Here is a 16,886-nt window from a genome sequence, read left to right on the forward strand (position 1 = left end):
GAAAGCATTGGTACTGAGATGTGGCCTGTGGTCCCCACCTGCAGAACCACTCCTTTATTGAGGGTGTCTTGATAATTCCAATAATTTCCATCTATTGTCTATTCCATTTGCACAACAGCATGTGAAATTGATTGTCAATCAGTGTTGCTTCCTAAGTGGACAGTTTGATTTCACAGAAGTTTGATTTACTTGGAGTTATATTCTGTTGTTTAATAGTTCCCTTTATTTTTTTGAGCAGTGTATATTGAATAGTTGTGAACACTTGCACCTTTTCACACTTGCCTTATTCTGTTTGGAAGTGCTGGTAATTTTTTTTTGTTTTTGTCATATCGATGGGTTTGACCAATAGTCTAATGTGTGTGGGGGCACAGGCTGACTGATAGTCGGGAGAGATGCTGATCGCACATGTCTGATTCCAGACTGACGTTCGCATTGTTCTACCAGGTATAAGCCCCCGGCCGATGTGTCAGTCAGCAGCTTTCTAATAGAGGACACAGGAGCGCTCCTGTGTATGGGAGTGTGGCTGAGACTGAATGATCGGCAGAAGCACTGATCTGCTGACAGCCATCTAATGTGTATGGCCAGCCTTAGACAACTATCAGTATTTGGTCAGTATTTGGTCAGTATTTTTTCTCAGGAGTGGGAACCAAAACCAGGAGTGGGTGATAAATGCAGAATTGGTGACTTGTTTCTATTATACCTTTTCTCTGATTGTTCCTCACCTGGTTTTGGCTCCAAGTCCCGAGAAAAAATACTGACCAAATACTGATAGTGGGGTTGTGGCCTTAGTCTGGGATTCCTTATATTGTCTGTCACACTCTATCACTTGCTGAACACATTCACAGGCTGTCATTCTCCATCAGACTATGGAGGTTACACGTCAATGTCTGCACAGAAACTAAGTCGGACTTGTGGACCATTGAGTGCTGCCCAATCACCTTATTGACCCTTTTTTCATTATATTATCCTTTTACGCATTTACTCCTCTATAAAGAAAATTAGCATTATATTAGTAGGGAAGGAAACATTGGAAATTTTTAGTGGGGAATGGATAAGAATAATGGATTCATTGGTATGTATTGATTGGTAAGTGCTGTCAAGTACATACATGCTATAAAAATAACGAATTTATGCTTGTATGTAGCAGTGTAGGATTATGGGTGGTGTAGGGCTGAGTAGATGGGTGAAGGAGAATAGAAACAGAAATAGTAGAATGTAGACTCCGTCTATATTTTATATATCTATCTTTTCAGACCTGATGGGACTTCTCGGGCCAGCATATCTTAGAAATGTTGTCTTATTATTCTTCTAAATGCTATTCCTGCTTAGGATTTAAGGATTCTGCTCTACCACAGTAGCAATTAAGGTAAAACTGCTTGCAGCCGCTGGGATATGCTGGAAGGTGGCCCAGATCTAGACGTGGAAGGTTTCCATAGTCCGATAGAAATATGTAGCGTCTTTCTTTGATAGATGTGGCAAACGTGTTTGCAGCTTCCATTATCTTGGCTGATGTTATCACTTATAAGAAGATAAAATAAAACAAACAATATAGAATTTAATAACTCAGCAGTTCGTTAACGTAAAGCAATTCTTGTACATTAGGAAGAAAACAGCATGGTAGTCAAGTTCTTGTAGGAGTTCTTTAGAGGAAAAACATGTTCAAACTCAATTCTTGCTACATTCTGCATGTCTATAGAATCTTTACCCAAAGGAAAGCAGGATAGAGACCCCAATTAACTTCGGCTCTGTTCTCATGTGTGCTTTAATTTCTGCTCTATTCCACAACTATAAGAACCTAGAGGAAATAATTGCAGAGCCCGAACCACTAGTGGCAACCGATTGAATATATTGGGGTCTCTTGCGATTCCATAAAGTTTGGGCCTCATTTTACAGGACAAAATATTGCAGAAGTTCAGACTATTTTGTCCAGGATTTTAGGTGCAATCTGTTACAAAGAATGTGTTAAACAGTGTTGAGCTCGTAATATAACCTACAGATGTACCTGGTGTCGCATTTCCTAATAACACCAGCTATCTACATAAACATGTCTCTGTGGCGCCCCTGAGGGTTCAGTCGCCACAGAGATACTGCACCTCACCCAGAGGTGTGGTGTCTCCCTTCTCTCAGGTAAGATGGGAGTGCTGCATGGAACCCCAACACCTGCATCCAACACCACACTGCTCCAGGCCAGCAGGAGGGGCAAGACGCAATGTAGTTTTCTGCTGAGCCCTTTCCCTGGCTGGAGTAGGGGGGAACCCAAAGGGAGGGAGAACCATAGTGGGTGTGGGTGGAGGAAGCAGATAACGGAAGCACTTATACAGTAGATATAAAAAGGGAAGCCATTTTAAGCCAGTCCAGTCAGCTTCTAGTGAGGGCTGTTCAGAGGAACAGTCCGGGAGCAGAGGCTCAGTCAGAGCTCTGCTCCGCAAGTTAGGGCCCAGGATAGAGGCCCCGGAGGGGAGCAGGGAGTTGGCTCCGTTCTACAAGAGGATCCCAGGGGGTACGGCGCGTGCAGGACGGCACCCGTACGCCCCACTCCTGCCAGGTGTCAGGAGGGATCGGTTGCTTCATTCTAATCTCCAGGGGGTCTGGTTGGTCCAAGATCCGACGTACAGGAAGGACTTCAGCATACCCGAGCGGGATTGAGAGTGGGCAGTGTAGGGCAGCGGTGAGAAGGACCAAGTGTGAAGATGGTCAAAGTAGGAACACGAGAAAGTGAGGTTCCGCCAGGCATTCCTAAGCTGCTTGAAGAAGGACTGGACCCCTGCCCGGTGAACGCAGCGCAACGAGGTAGGCCTTCACCTGTAAAGTGCACTTGTGAATTGCCTAAGAATTGTAAGTAAAACCTTGGACGACTGCATCGAACAGCCTCTGTCTGTTTCTTCACCGGCGCCATTAATCCTCACCGCACTACAACGCTCAGCGCACCAAACATCTATTTTTACACTGCCCTGAGGTCCGCTCCGCCTGTGGGGAGCCGAACCATCTTTAACTGCCCTGACATCTGCCTCAGAGGACTGTTGCAGCGCTGGTGACCTTCACCATACACCACAGGTGGCGTCACGAACTCTTTGAACATTAGCTAATAATCGGTATCCCCTTTTGTGCACTGACCGCCCTGGGCCAGCCACCGTGATAACCCCAGTGATCTGCCACCGGCCCCTGGGGGCGATTCATCTCCATTAGAGTAGAATATTAGCTACTTATGGACTGCCCATAGATAATAACTGTCTGGGCAGTCCACACTTTACTCTGCACTGACACTCTAAAATGTAATAGTTGGATTTTGCTGTGGATTTACCGCAGATGATCTGAAGTAAAAATCTGAAAAAGAAATTCATATGCTACAAATTTACAATCCACACCACAGGTGAATTCCCATGCAGAATGTGTGAGCACCTTGTGGATGAGATGTGTAATGTATATTGCTCCCAATCTATTTTGCTGCAGATTTTAATTGCAGAAATCTGCAGATAAAATCTGCAACAATTCCATCCTGTGTGGACCCACCCTAAGTGTAAATCCACCCGTGGGTGTATCATTCTACCACAAATCTGAAGCAAATTTGGCAACTGTAATGAGTATTATGTTGCAGATGTCACCCCTGCTACATTAAAAAAAGATCTACATGGTGAAAATCTACATCAAAAATTGATGTCTTGTGGATTTTAAAATCCACAGTGCGGGTCAGTTTCAGTGTGGAAAATTTCAGCAGCATATGAATGAGATTTGTAAAATGTCATCTACTTGTCAGCTAATATATTCCATTTTTTATTTTTTTTATCTGCAGAAATCTGTAAGTGAAATCCTCTGCTATTTCATCTTCTTTTGCTGAGCCGTCCCCCAAACACGTACAATTCTTAAATGTGCCACAAGGCATGAGAACAACCTATTAAAATGTATGATCATGATCTGTTTTCTAATATAGTTTAATTAAAAAGTCCCTATCATTCTCTAACTACACTAACTGCTTTATTTTATTTTTTTACTATTTCCTTTTTGATGACACTTTAAGAATCCCAGTGCATTCTGGGATACTCAAACAAAGAATCATCAGGGGGCAGAGGCTGCAGTCACTGCCACAGACTCTTCCACCTCCCTGAAATGAAGCGTCATCAGCGATGACCTTTGTTTCACGGGTTGGGCTAGTCCCTGCTCTACCGAACATGCATCGGTTGTCAATTCCGACGGATGGTCAATAGATTGTTGTCAGTATGTGATGGGATCAATGACAGTGCATGCTCTCGCTGGCTCTGATAAGAAGGAACAAGCCAACAGGAGAGCGCACTGTCAATGTGCGTTGTACCCAGTGAGCAGAGACCAGCACTGCCCCCGCACATGAGGTCACTTGTGGGGTCAGTGCTGGTCTCTGCTTTTAGAGCATGCCCGGTAATCCTCATATAATGTGCACTGACAGTGCGCTCTGTTGCCAGTTTGTGACTGGGGGCCCCCTGATGACACTTCATTTGAGTATCCCAGCTTGCAATTGGATTCTCAAACAAAGTGTCATCAAAAAAGAAGTAATAAAAAAAAATAAAGCAGTTAGATTGTGCAGTTAGAGAAGGATATGGACTTCTTAATTAAAGTATATTAGAAAAAAGATTTGATTATGTCATTAAATAGGCATTTAGTATGAAAATTAATTTTTGTTTCAGACCACCCCTTTAAAGACCACATAGAAATATTGTAGTGGTTGTAATGTAACGAAAGACAAACCATCATCATGTTTCCTACGGTCAACTAAAAACAACTATATTGTTACTTGAAAGTGATAGTTAAAGAGGACCTATCACAAGGTCAGTAGTTTTTATATCTGATGCTCCTTTAAGTATTCTTTTTTTTTTTGTATACGCCATATGATTTCAGATATATGGATTTTTTTTTATTTTGTGCTAATTTTTGTGGTCTTTACCAAAGGGGTTTGGCTCGCGGGGTAATAATGCAAAGTAGCCAAAAGACACGACTCCCATAGAAGCCTTAGTAAATACCATAAAAATTTGCACTAACTAAAAAGGCCCATATCTATGCAGACATTTAGCGGATTTTAAAAAAAATTGAATACTCAGGGAGCAGCGGGGATAAAATAAGAGCAAAGACTGCCCCAACTGACATGGTGAAAGGTCCTCTTTAAATATTAGGAAAGGGCCTGAACTATTGTAACCCTTAAATTGCTACCTGGATTCTATACTCCACTATGCACAGAAATAATTAATTTCCAATTAACAGAAGTCTTTTTTTGGCCTTAGTCATACAAAGTAGAACAGCTAATAAAAAAAATAGGCTTAATATTTCTGAAAGAAATTATGTCCTTAATTTAAGGCTCCCCTTGGAGATTTTCTTGTGCTTTTTTTTTGTTCTAAGAGATTCGTCTAAAAATAAACATCTCCCCTCCCTGTTCAGTGTCAATGATCTGAAATAATGTGAGGATATTCTCGGTTCTTCTACAACCTATGGACCAGATAGCTCTGAATCTAGGTGTCATTTGATTTAATAGGGCATTTTACAGATACCGGGAGAGCAGCACAGATTGTCCTCAGAAGACTGCTGTTCTTTCGCTTCTGTCATGATGGTTTTTTAACCCTCTGCCCATATCTATCTGTCTTTGCCTCATCTGCTCATGAAAATACCAAGGCAACGAATAAAGATTTCCCTCCAGCTGTGGATACCAGTATTGGTGTTACGGATAGTGATGGCGGAGAAATGGCCATCAGAGGTTGACCTCCGATTGTTCTTCCTGGCAAGTAAACAATGTTTGTGTTTAGGACATTTCCCATGCTTCATATCATCAGAATTATTCTTGGATAACCTAGTTTACATTTAGGAAGCTAGAAATAGTCATTATGTGCATGCTGAGATTTATAGAATCGTGTATAATTTGTAGTGCTGTTTATTATCTAGATTTCCACACAACACATTTATCTATAGACATTTGGCTGCTTTTATAGATGCTGTTTTGATAGTTTGTCAAATACCAAATTGAAATCAATGCAAGGAGTGGGTCATCAGGAGAATGGAGTTGTTACTCCACCTTTTTTTTTTCCTTTCTCCCCATGGCATTAAAATGGCTCGCGTGAAAGCAACGTTGTGCTTATGTGATGATATGAAATCGCGATCATATAGAGATATCGTGGAAATCCAGTAGGTTTGGATTTTTTTTTTTTTGCGACTGCTGTGTTGTCATCATGTTGTGCTGTAGATGTGATGAACCTGTGTAATATTATGATCTTCATGTCAAGTGAGAAAAGTCCCAAAAGACTTTGGTTTCTCAGGCTGTTACATTTATTGATAGTCTTTTTCTTGAGGTAGATTTAGCCAAAGAAAGTGAATTATAGTGGTTGAAAAAAAAAGTTCTTGACATGTTCTTAACACTCATCTCGTTCCCCATATGAGTGATTTCATTATCTCTCATTACCTTTTGACAAAATGTCCTCTTTAAAGCGTACCTGTCAGTTCTGGTGACTTCACAATAAGCTGTTATATCTGCACATGAGAAATAACACTATTTTAATCATTATTCTACTTAATTTGACCTGCGTTCTCCACTTCTGCAGACACACACTCTAACTTTCACTTGTCTCTGAGCTAGTGGGCAGAAACTAGCTACTTTGATGTCTCCCATACAGAGCATATCCAGACATGAGGGATTCTTGTTCCCCTGTCTCCATGTAGCTCTCAGACAGAAGCAGTAGCCACATGGAAGACATTATACAGCAGAACTGAGCGGTGTAGCTATGAATCCAGCACTGCAATGAGAGGAGTTACCGCAGCTTGATCTGCATGTCTCTCTGCCTGTTTGCCACTGTGATGAGTTCTCCTAACTCGTCCCGCTCCCTCCCCATAAACATTTATATGATCTGTAACCTGACATCTCACTGTGCTGGCAGTCCATTTATATTTGACCAAGGGGGATTTCAGCTGTTTTTTAGGGGAAGTGATGAGTTTAGAAGGCAGAAGGGAGGAGAAGTGGTTCATAAGTAGAGAAAGAAGCAGATTTCTTTGTTAAGATACATTGCAAAGTTTTAATTGGTTATGACAGTGATCATTTAAGTTTAATGTTATAGGGCTTAAAGAGAATAAAATGTATTATATATTAATGCTACAGATATGAGTATATGGCTGCAAATATCTCAACGCACTACTGCAAAAACTACTGGACAGTTTAATGGTCCAATTATGAGTTAACCTCATTGGATAAGCACATACATGTGAAAATAATACAAGGATGCTCCAACCGGCATTGTCTTCTTTTAGCCGGTGATGAAGAACAATCTTCTTCCCCGGGGACCTTTAAGTTTATGCATTATATGGATACCAGTTGATTACATTTTTCAATTGGTGCAGCGGTACATACTGATATGAAGTGTTTCCAGAGGTTGACATCTTGCAATGAACTCTACACTGAGGACCAGACATATAAAAAGAGAGACTGTTTAACATGAAAAAGCTACAGTAATAAATCCATGGTAGTATGAGTGTGTGATATGAATAATAGGCAAATTATAATGTAAAAAAAATTGAAACTTAGAATAAAGTAAATAAGAATATGGAGTGTACAGGCCATAAATGCCAATAATAATAATCTTAGAAAAAACGAAACAAGATAGATAGATAGATATACAGACAGAAATATTGCCCAATAAACAGCTGACTGTAAAGTCAGTTTTATGGTATTTTTATTGTGTCATTAGTTACGATTCTTATTTTTGCAAAACACTTATTACAAAGTATGATTATGATTTCAGATCCAGGGAAATATTCACCCTCATGCCATTATCATTCTTCCCAACACAAACGGCATGGAGCTCCTACTGAGCTATGAAGATGAAGGAGTTTATATCGATACATATGGACACTTCACAAAGGAAACAGTTTTACAATGGGGTGAAATGCCAGCCTCTGTTGGTGAGTAGAAGATGCTTATCTATATTATATAAGTATTCACTCCACAGCGTTATAAGAAAAGTTAAATGAGTAAAAAGACTATTTTCTATATTTTTCCTATATATATATTTATATAAATTACATGTAGTCACAATAATTCATCTGCATTTTATTGACCCTTTGTTATCTATTTAATTTCTAGCGCTAACATTCTGTGCCGATTTATTTCAAAATATTTCTTCATGTTGGTCTAAGCTTCACATTCATCACTTCCAACACATTCAACTGTATCCAAATCCAAAAAATGCATATTAATGGGAAAATTGGAGCTGATATCTGTCAAAAGAACTGCAATTATCTTACATATACAGCCAGCTTTAGAAAGGAAGGAGGCAGAAGACATTACACAATCATTGTAATTAGCAGTAATTGCACAGCAAACACTTTTTTAGGCTATTTACATTCCAAATTTTAATTTGCTCTCCTTTAGTTTTTCCCAAAGATCTTTCAGCCCACACAAGAACCAAACCAAACTAGAAACTTGTTATGCCGTCATCTGATGTTTAACAGTAGGGGACTTCACTTTAATTAGTTTTCACAGACTATACTACGACCTGCAGAACTTTGTTTAAGAGAGGGCAGAAAATGAATTGTGATACATGACTCGTGGAAGTAGAAAAGCTCTGACCGTCATTAGGATTTCATTTACACACAAGTCAGCCCTTTTAATTAAACAATGCTCATTAACAACTGCGTTCCTTAATTGATTGTATCAAAGGGATATGTAATTCTTGCTCCAAAGTGAATCTATTAATGATATATGTATCTACTGCTACAGCAAAGACAAATTACAGCCCGATGGAGTTTGCAAGTTTTCAGTAATTTAGTAATGTCTAACTTTGGGAATAAATATGTGAATCCATCCATCAATAACTGTAGTAGATAATGTGAGCTGTAAAAGGAATTTGTCATCAGAAAACTTTCTGCTGCTTTACCCCTTAAGGACCGAGCCACTTTGTAGGTTAATGACCAGGCCAATTTTTTCAATTCTGACCATGATCACTTTATGAGGTAAGGCTTCAACGGATCCCACTGATTCTGATACTGTTTTATCGTGACATATTGTACTTCATGATAGTGGTAAAATTTCTTCGACACAACTTGCGCTTATTTGTAAAAAAAAAAAATGGAAATTTGGCGAAAATTTTGCAATTTTCAAACTTTGAATTTTCATGCCCTCAAATCCGAGAGATATGTCACACAAAGTAGTTAATAAATAACATTTCTCACAGGTCTAATTTACATCAGCACAATTTTGGAACCATTTTTTTTTTGTTAGGAAGTTATATGGGTTAAAAGTTGACCAGAGATTTCTAATTTTTCCAACAAAATATTCAAAACCATTTTTTTTTTTAGGGACCACATCACATTTGAAGTGACTTTGAGGGTTCTATATGACAGAAAAAACCCAAAAGTGACACCATTCTAAAAACTTCACCCCTCAAGGTGCTCAAAATAAAATGCAAGAAGTTTATTAACCCTTCAGGTGCTTCACAGGAACTGAAGCAATGTGGAAGGAAAAAAAATGAATATTTAACTTTTTTTTTTTACAAACATTTTACTTTAGACCCATTTTTTTTATTTTAACAAGGGTATCAGGAGAAAATGGACCCCCAAATGTGTTGTGCAATTTCTCCTGAGTATTCCGATACCCCATATGTGGAGGAATACCATTGTTTGGGCGCACGGCAGGGCTTGGAAGAGAAGGAGTGCCATTTGACTTTTTAAAAGCAAAATTGGCTTGAATCGAGAGCGGACACCATTTTGCACTTGGAGAGCCCCTGATGCACCTAAACAGTAGAAACTTACCACAAATTACCCCATTTTGGAAACTAGACCCCTCAAGGAACATATTTAGATGTGTGGTGAACACCTTGAACCCCCAGATGCTTCATAGTAGTTTATAACGTAGAGATGTGAAAATAAAAAATCAATTTTTTTCCACAAAAATTATCTTTATTTTCCAAATTTTTTATTTTCACAAAGGTAACAGGAGAAAATGGACCTCAAAAGTTATTGTGCAATTTCTCCTGAGTACGCTGATACACAATGTATGGTCAAAAACTACTTTTGAGGCACAGTGCAAAGCTCAGAAGGGAAGAAGCGCCATATTGGAGTTCAAATTTAGATAGACTGGTTTGAGGCTGCCATGTCACATTGGCAGAGCCCCCTGATGTGTCAAAAGAGCAGAATCTCCCATAAGAGACCCCATTTTACAAACTACACCTCTCAATGAATTCATCTAAGGGTGCAGTGATCATATTGACACCACAGATGTGTCACAGAATTTTACACCATTGGGCAGTGAAGAAAAAATAATTACATTTTTACCACAAATATTTTGTTTTAGCCCCAGAATTTACATTTGCACACTGCCAAATGGGTAAAAAAATGGCACCAAAATGAGTCACAATTTCTGCTGAACGTGGCAATACCTGACATGTGGTTGTACAGTACTGTTTAGCCACACAGCGAGACTCGGGAGGGACGGAGCGCTATTTGCCTCTTGGAGCGCAGATTTTCTTATAATAGTTTGTGGACTCCATATACAGAGACCCTACGTGCTAGAAGAGCAGAATCCCCCCTCAAGTGACCCCATTTTGGACATCATACCCCTGCCAAACATGTGGACGCTAAGGCTTAGTGCCCACGATGCAGAAATGAAGTAGAAATTTTCCTGAGCATTTCTGCATCTCCTTGGCTGAAAAACGCATGCGGTTATTACATGACGCGTATTTGCCATGCTTTTTTCCAATGCATTGTATAGGCAAATACGCATGCAGAAACGCACTAGAATTGGTCATGTCCGTATTTTTTCTGCGAGTAAAAATCTGCGCAGAAAAAATTCTGACCATGTGCGCAGAACTTGCAGAATGTCATAGGAAGTCATGGGATAAGGTATGCAATGCGTTTCTGGAGCGTTTACGCGCTGCAAATACGCACCAAAAAAACGCACCAAAAACGCATCGTGGGCACACAGCCTTAATGTGGTTTAGACACATTGTGGGGCTCAGAAGGGTGGGGGATTTGAATTTGGGAGCGCAGAATTTGCGAATTTCTTTTGGGGGGGCGAGGAGCCATTTCGCTTTTCCAGAGCCTTTGTACTGCCAGTAACGTGGAAGCCCCCGATATTTCCATTAACACATGACAGACCTGAGTGGGGGCTTTTTATGTGAAGCTTTTATTGGGAACATTTTACATAACATTTTGGATCACATTTACCGGCGCGCTACGCTGAGCACTTATGTCGGGGTTTCCATCGAAATCTCCGAATGACGTGATTTAGATGAAACCCCCAAGGGATCCATTCACTATAATGAGATGAGGCAGCAGAGTTACTCTATGATTTTTCCATATTTCGGCATACAGAGACATATAAGGGTTTGTTTTTTGCGGGACAAGTTGATATTTTTATTGGTACCATTTTCGGGCAATAACATTTTTTGATCGCTTTCTACTCCGAATTTTGGGAGGCAGAACAAACAAAAACCAACAATTCAGGAATTGTTTTTGTTGTTTTTTTTATGCCTTTCTGCGTGTGGTAAAATTGATAAGGCAGCTTTATTCTTCTGGTCAGTACAATTATAGCGATACCTTATTTATGCAATGTTTTTGCGCTTTTATATAATAAAAACTTTAATAGAAAAAATAATTATCTTTGCATCGCTTTATTCTGAGCGCTATAACTTTTTTATTCTTCCGCTGATGGAGCTTGTTTTTTTGCGGGACAAGATGACGTTTTCAGCGGTACAATTTTTATTTACATTAGTCTTTTTGATCGCGTTTTATTCCACTTTTTTCTAGCGGTATGATGAAAAGGCTTACTTTCCCATGTTTATTTTATTTTTTTTACGCTGTTGACTGAAGGGGTTAACTAGTGTGACACATTTATAGATCGGGTCATTCCGGACATGGCGATACTAAATGTGTGTACTTTTTTTGTTTATTTTTAGTTTTTTTACATAAACATGTGTATTTATTAGTGTAATATATTTTATTATTTTTTTACAATTTTTTTTTTACTTTTCTTAAACGTTTTTACTTACTTTCGCTTTTTTCCCTCTTTCCACAGGTATAATGTATTGTAATGAACTAGCATTGTAGTACACTATGCCTGTAGTGAAAGCTCCTGAGACCATGCTGCGAGCATGGTCTCAGAAGCTTTCTACAGCTTGGTGACCTAGGGGTCATCATGACGACCCCAGTTCACCATGGCAACAGTTGGGCCATCGCAATGACGTTGCAGGGGCGCTGATCTGAAAGCAGAAGGAGCTCCCAGCACTCTGCCCGCCTCCTGAATTCAGGGGATTAACAGCCAGGAGCGGCGCTGTCACCGCTCCTGGCTGTTTAGTGCAGGAGCTCAGCCACTGGCAGCGCTGAGCTCCGGCACTAATCGGGCAACAGCCGCTGATATTTCAGCTTCTCCTGCGCGATCATGCTGAGATCGGTCATTCAGATTGACTGACAGATCACAGCGATCTGGGTGCGGGGACCACCGGCATGGGTCCCTGCACCGCTTCCCCTTCCGCTCAGCTGTCTGTGAAAGCTGTCAGGCACTGAATTGTCATTGCATGTTTATACGCAGTGACAGTTCAAAGTCATGACGGGGATAACCCGTCATGGTGCGCGAACTAGCATCCTTCCATGATGGGTTATCCCCGTCATTGGACATTAAGGGGTTAAATGGAATCTGTCAGCAGGTTTTTCGCTATGTAATCTGAGGACAGTACGAGGTGGGGGTTAAAACACTGAATTCAACAACGTGTCACATGTTAGGCTGTGTGCTGTTGTTTACTTATACTGAAGGGTTAATCACCTTGTGATTATCATTGCTCTGACTACAGCGGCTGAGCCCTAGTCCGACTCCACCCCCTTCTGTGATAAATACCTCACTGTCTATAGCTACAGTACAGACCAAAAGTTTGGACACACCTTCTCATTTAAAGATTTTTTTTTGTATTTTCATGACTATGAAAATTGTACATTCAGACTGAAGGCATCAAAACTATGAATTAACACATGTGGAATTATATACTTAGCAAAAAAGTGTGAAACAACTGAAAATATGTCTTATATTCTAGGTTCTTCAAAGTAGCCACCTTTTGCTTTGATGACTGTTTTGCACACTCTTGGCATTCTCTTGATGAGCTTCAAGAGGTAGTCACTGGAAATGGTCTTCCAACAATCTTGAAGGAGTTCCCAGAGATGCTTAGCACTTGTTGGCCCTTTTGCCTTCACTCTGCAGTCCAGCTCACCCCAAACCATCTCGATTGGGTTCAGGTCTGGTGACTGCGGAGGCCAGGTCATCTGGCGTAGCACCCCATCAGTCTCCTTCTTGGTCAAATAGCCCTTACACAGCCTGGAAGTGTGTTTGGGGTCATTGTCCTGTTCAAAAATAAATGATAGTGCAACTAAACGCAAACCGGATGGAATAGCATGCCGCTGCAAGATGCTGTGGTAGCCATGCTGGTTCAGTATGCCTTCAATTTAGAATAAATCCCCAACAGTGTCACCAGCAAAGCACCCTCACACCATCACACCTCCTCCTCCATGCTTCATGGTGGGAACCAGGCATGTAGAGTCCATCCGTTCACCTTTTCTGCGTCGCACAAAGACACATTGGTTGGAACCAAAGATCTCAAATTTGGACTCATTAGACCAAAGCACAGATTTCCACTGGTATAATGTCCATTCCTTGTGTTCTTTAGCCCAAACAAGTCTCTTCCGCTTGTTGCCTGTCCTTAGCAGTGGTTTCCTAGCAGTTATTTTACCATGACGGCCTGCTGCACAAAGTCTGCTCTTAACAGTTGTTGTAGACATGTGTCTGCTGCTAGAACTCTGTGTGGCATTGACCTGGTCTCTAATCTGAGCTGCTGTTAACCTGCGATTTCTGAGGCTGGTGACTTGGATAAACTTATCCTCAGAAGCAGAGGTGACTCTTGGTCTTCCTTTCCTGTGGCGGTCCTCATGTGAGCCAGTTTCTTTGTAGCGCTTGATGGTTTTTGCAACTGCACTTGGGGACACCTTCAAAGTTTTCCCAATTTTTCAGACTGACTGACCTTCATTTCTTAAAGTAATGATGGCCACTCGTTTTTCTTTACTTAGCTGCTTTTTTCTTGCCATAATACAAATTCTAACAGTCTATTCAGTAGGACTATCAGCTGTGTATTCACCGGACTTCTGCACAACACAACTGATGGTCCCAACCCAATTTATAAGGCAAGAAATCCCACTTATTAAACCTGACAGGGCACACCTGTGAAGTGAAAACCATTTCTGGTGACTACCTCTTGAAGCTCATCAAGAGAATGCCAAGAGTGTGCAAAGCAGTCATCAAAGCAAACGGTGGCTACTTTGAAGAACCTAGAATATAAGACATATTTTCAGTTGTTTCACACTTTTTTGTTAAGTATATAATTCCACATGTGTTAATTCATAGTTTTGATGCCTTCAGTGTGAATGTACAATTTTCAAAGTCATGAAAATACAGAAAATTCTTTAAATGAGGTGTGTCCAAACTTTTGGTCTGTACTGTATGTACACAGAGTTTGGTGGGACGGGGTTAGCTTCCTCAGCTCTGCTGCACTGCTAAATCTAAAAACTCAGATTATGTCAGAAGAACTGCAGCACACAGTAAACTAAAAGATACATTGTTTGATTCAGCTTCTATTTGCCTATATGAGGCTGCTCTCAGAATAGATAGCGAAAACCTGCTGACAGATTCCCTTTAAGTAGCTCAAGATGGGGACATGTACTCACATTCGGGACCAGGCACATTTTCAGTTTGTTTCATACATGCGGTTTAAAGAGCTGTAAAAAAAAATTCTCATTTGGATATTTAAGTAATTTTTTCATCTTTTATTCCTGATACATGGGACTTAATTTTTATGTCACTCTCATTCTTTTTTTAATGATATTGGGTGATATCAGTGAGAAAATAAGGAAAATGTGTCTGTTTTTCCCATTTTTTTATGTCCAAAAAAGACCGCTAAAATATATTTAAAAATATGTTCCCCATTCTGTTACAATTTTCATATATCGGATATTTTTATTTTTACGGGGGTGGTGGTAGTAACAGCAATTTGTATTGGGAGTGGTATTTTAACTTTTTTTATTTACATTATATGCTATTTATTTATTTTTTATTTATTTTACACATTGTGCCCCCCTCCCTGGCCCTCATAAGGTCATAAGACTTTTAGGGGGCATTTCAATATTTGAATATTTTTATTTTCATCTCTATTCCCTTGTAACTGGGGCTGGTATATTAGATCCTTTTACAAGTAAAATGCAGCCTTTTGACAGCATAGCTGTTATGAACTGGCCTGGTTTGGAGTGGTATTGCAACCACTAGGGGCAGCACCAGCAGGTAGCATAGTCAGGAATAGCCAGAGGTCTGTACACGGGAGCAGCAGTATAGTTTGAAGGATAAGCAGGTTGCGTAGTCAGGAATAACCAGAGGTCAGTACACGGGAGCAGCAGTATAGTTTGAAGGATAAGCAGGTTGCGTAGTCAGGAATAACCAGAGGTCAGTACACGGGAGCAGCAGTATAGTTTGAAGGATAAGCAGGTTGCGTAGTCAGGAATAACCAGAGGTCAGTACACGGGAGCAGCAGTATAGTTTGAAGGATAAGCAGGTTGCGTAGTCAGGAATAACCAGAGGTCAGTACACGGGAGCAGCAGTATAGTTTCAAGGATAAGCAGGTTGTGTAGTCAGGAATAGCCAGAGGTCGGTACACGGGAGCAGCAGTATAGTCTTGGATGAGGCAGCAGGTGAAGGGAGAGCTTGACTAAAGGCTGGGAGCTCAATAATGTTGCAAGGAAGGAAGTACATTGTCTCCACCTTGTAAATCTCCTGATTGAACACCCTGTTTAAACCTGGCAATCAGGAACTACACAGGTACTAGTATCTGGGTTAGCCAGGAACTGTCCAGTGAGCTGAATAGCTCAAAAGAGAAGAGCTGCCACCTGGTGCACCAGAGCTGCTGGGTTTGAGTCCTGACAATAGCAGAGCTGTCTGGGATTCCTATGGCCCAGCAGCTCCTGCTCCTTCACTATTCACAATTACATGAGAGCTGTTAATGGAGGAGGAGGCGCCGTTAGCACTTTCTATTACTACATACACAGCGCTTCTTTAGCGCAGTGTATACAACTATGGAGAAAGCACAAAAACAATAATAAACCATCTGTGCGTGATTCCGCAAGTAGCTTCCCTCAAATTCAGTAACGCTTTAGAAAGTCACTGCAGACTAAGAGCCAGACTGCCCTGACATTTAAAGTTTATGGGCGGTCCAGAAGAGGTTACGTCGGATTTTTGTGTTACATGTATTTTTAAAAACCTTTGCCAATAGTGATTCTTTTCATATCACAATCTTTATTTTAAAGAAAATAGTAATCATGTCATTTCCACACTGGACACTGGGGCTATTTTAGACCCATACATCCTATACTTTCAAGAAGTGTTTTCAGCAGGCTACTTATCAGAGGCAGGATTAAAATGACTGACAACATCTCTATACATAGGTGAGTGATCAATTAATCACAATAGGCGGTCACACCTGTCCCTGATCCCCTCTCTTCACAATGACCTTTGCACATGCTCATTAGATGCTATAACATAAACGATAGCCTATTGCTTCTGTCAACATCTTAAAATAACCCTTCTGTAGTAGTACCGCACCGCTTTTCCTGACCACTGAAGAGCAAATCTGCCCAATTGTAATATACCTAACTGTTTTCATAAATCTCATAGACATCGCTTTCTCATTTGCTCTCCCCTAAATGCAACCGCAATGGCCTGCTGAACAGGAGTCGAGAAACCTTTTCTTATTTCTTGAAAGTAGAAAAATTGTCAGTTACCAGCTTCTTGGGTGGCCAAGGAGTTGTCAGCTCTGCACCTGTGTCCTATGTATCTGGGTGGAACATTAATTAATGATTTGGCACTA

At 40.5% G+C, this 16,886-nt stretch overlaps 1 protein-coding gene across 1 annotated transcript in view; it reads left to right on the top strand.

Moving 5' to 3' along the window:
• Nucleotides 1-16,886, top strand: part of LOC141154783 (traf2 and NCK-interacting protein kinase-like) — a 329,519-nt gene that overhangs the window by 252,200 nt on the left and 60,433 nt on the right. Inside the window, exon 24 of the mRNA XM_073641189.1 lies at nucleotides 7,743-7,902. Within this exon, the coding sequence (XP_073497290.1) occupies nucleotides 7,743-7,902 (160 nt within the window). The remainder of the gene's footprint in view (nucleotides 1-7,742; nucleotides 7,903-16,886) is intronic.

Source organism: Phyllobates terribilis, unplaced genomic scaffold (genome assembly GCF_046119375.1).
Source record: "Phyllobates terribilis strain yellow unplaced genomic scaffold, ASM4611937v1 Scaffold_7__3_contigs__length_470593459, whole genome shotgun sequence".
NCBI lineage: Eukaryota > Metazoa > Chordata > Amphibia > Anura > Dendrobatidae > Phyllobates > Phyllobates terribilis.